The 2,742-nt window shown below is 36.8% G+C and overlaps 1 protein-coding gene across 1 annotated transcript; it reads right to left on the bottom strand.

The window, feature by feature from the left end:
* Positions 1-1,071: 1,071 nt before the first annotated feature.
* Positions 1,072-1,815, bottom strand: LOC149235509 (transcription factor bHLH94-like). The gene is made up of 2 exons (XM_089368570.1): positions 1,406-1,815; positions 1,072-1,315 (listed from the first exon to the last, which is right to left on the bottom strand). The coding sequence occupies exons 1-2, from the start codon at positions 1,813-1,815 to the stop codon at positions 1,072-1,074; spliced, it is 654 nt and encodes a 217-aa protein (XP_089224696.1).
* Between the last annotated feature and the right edge of the window lie 927 nt (positions 1,816-2,742).

Raw genomic sequence — 2,742 nt, 5'->3', positions numbered from 1 at the left:
CATAATAGGTGGCGATTAACAAATGGTATGGTAAATCTTTAATGAAGGTTTGTAAATTTTTAATTTAAACACGGTTTAATCACATGATTTAGATATGCAAGAAAGTTACTGTTGCGAATTTCATTCATTGATTTAGTGACGACTAGGAGAATGCATTGGCATATTTCAATTTAGGCCGTTCGATCAAAATATTAATTAAGAAAATGATTAAAGTGCCCAACTCCAATGGGAGGGACACCTATCGGCGTAGAAATATAGTGAATAGTGTGAAAAGTAGCCCATAAAAAGCACAGGGAATAGTGCGAGAAAGGCATAAATTATAGGAAGTTAGAAACCATCTTTCCAAATTTGAACCATTAGAGATCGATGAAATCTCGGTTGGGATAAAGCCTAACTTTTCCTTATTAATAAAGATTTTTTTTTAAGAAAAGATGTGTGAAAAGGTAAATTGATAAGTAGATTATAAATATGTATCTAGTTTAATGCAGTTCTGTGTAGTGATATCATGCTATTACTGCAGCATTTAGGGTTTGATTACCGGCACTAGGTTATATGGAAAATATTGATTTGAAGGTAAATGACAAAACCGAGAGTTATGGAATCAACTGTTGGACACCTAATCCTCTAAGGGTTTGTGTGGAAGCTGAACAACCAAAAGGAGTCCAAGAGACCACTTGGAATATGAATCCAAGGGTCACACCATGTACTATAAATGTATATCATTGTTAATAATATAGACAATCTCTTGCTTATCTTTCCTATTTTTTTGCTGCCATGTGTGTGTTTAACATGGTATCAGAGCCGACCAATTCTGGCCCTGCTCAAATTTGCCACTAATTTTGTGGCCTTTTCTGTGCTAGGAAATCTGTCCCAGTTCAGGGATTTGACAATCTTGCAACTTTTCTTCTTGTGATACAATAGACCCAGCAACTTAAGTCCCTCAGTTCTTTACATTCTAGTTTCCTGATACGTTGGAGAGGATTATATGATACAAACATGCAGAGTAAAAAGTAACTAAGAAACGAGGCTTCTCACTAGATTTGTACTGTTGGAATGGTTGATACTGAATATCTACTGAACTGCACTTGTTATTTCATTTGCAGATGTGAATTGACATTCTTCTTCAATCTTGAGGTTGAAGGAGTAGAGCACTAAAATATCAAGAGTGGTAATATTCAAGTGTAAAATTGTCATATCAAGATTCTCAAGAGCCAATATGACTTTGAGAAGTTGTCCAGGCCTCTTTAGAGAGAGAACTTTGAGACTGGCATGTGTTTCAATCACAGTCACCTCTACATCAGTGATTGCAGACTTGCTTTCTACAGTAATTTCATTATGCTGATCCAAATTAGAGCTTTCCATCTCACATTTTAGTTATGTTCACTGTGATGAATATGAAGTATACTGTCGAGGGAGGAAGAAAACGTTGAAGGGAGCGGCAGTTGATTTCGGACTCTGAGATCCTTCCAGTTCACATTGTTTTCTACACTTTTGAGCTTGAGCTTGAAGAGACTGCAAGAGTTGTTCCAGTTCTTTAACAAAGTCAATTTCACCTCCAATAATGGAGGCCTGATCTCCCCTTTGGATGAAAGAGACTGGCATCAGGAAACACAGGACTGTAAAATGCTCATTCATTTGCTTTCTCCTATTGTGCTCAACAATAATGTGAGTCATCCTTTGGCTCTCAACTTCTTCACTGTTCTTGCAGACCTTGGAACACTTCCTCTTCCTAATTCGTTCACAGGTGGCTGTATTGGCTTGGTAGCCATTAATATTCCCCAATCTCTTGTCGTTGCAATTGTCTGAAGAATTCATAGTGTTGATGCATCTGTCAAAGGCCACTTCAGGAAGCCAAGATTCACTACTAAAAAATGTGGAAAGATTTATCATTTGGGCACAAGTTCTGTATGGAAATTTTTGGCTGAACATACACATATGTATCCTCATTCTTGTGCTTGTAAGGCAAAACTGAGATCCTCTCCTGAAGATTCATTGAAAGGAGCACAATACAATATTGAGCTAGCCCACACTAGAGGTTAACCAGACAATAGTTGCACTTTTTCATTTCTGGGCCAGCCCAAGCCTTCTTTTGCATAGAATGGTCACCTGTAGCCTAACAATGATTGCTGCCACAACTTATTATTCCTAAACAGAGCTTGAAAGATTCAAGAAAGGTCACTCTATTCATATGTTTGATGGCAAAGCATCTGACTTCAACAATAATGAGTTCAACTCCTGAATGCATTACACCCTTGCCATTCCATTAGTCATATGGAGCAAGTCAATTCCATGAGAAGTTAAAAAGGTACGAGAAAATGTTTATTTTATAATATTCAACTACTTGAATGCCACTATATGCCCTGAGGAGAAAGTAGGGGTGTAACGGTTTTGCACAAGATTTTTATCCTCACCATGATGGTGGAACGAGGTCTACGTAACTAGATTTGAAACTGACCTATTTCTTATTTTGAGTCTCATCATTCGGGAATGCACAATATACTTTTCCTTGTATATGAATGCAACCAACCACCGTTGTGTGTGAATTTGGAGAATAATTGTAGAGTTAAAATCTTGCTTTTGATTCATTCCTCAAGGAAGAATATCACTTGATTGTCGTAGTTTTCTCGGAGAACAAATTTTGAAAATACCTTGTAGTGACATTGGTTCATAGTTGTGAACAAATTTTAAAGTGTAAATTTGACATTGAAAAAAAATGGCCATAATTAATGAAGTATTAGAGTT

Source organism: Pinus tabuliformis, chromosome 8, assembly GCF_031772625.1.
Source record: "Pinus tabuliformis cultivar Carrire ecotype Pingquan chromosome 8, CPIR1, whole genome shotgun sequence".
Taxonomy (NCBI): domain Eukaryota; kingdom Viridiplantae; phylum Streptophyta; class Pinopsida; order Pinales; family Pinaceae; genus Pinus; species Pinus tabuliformis.
This window is presented reverse-complemented; position numbering and strand designations above follow the sequence as displayed.

Coding starts and splice junctions, on each gene's coding strand:
- LOC149235509 (XM_089368570.1), bottom strand. CDS start 1,815: ATGAATTCTTCAGACAATTGCAACGACAAGAGATTGGGGAATATTAAT. Junction 1,316..1,405: donor GTTTTCTTCCTCCCTCGACA/GTATACTTCATA, acceptor TACTGTAGAAAG/CAAGTCTGCAATCACTGATG.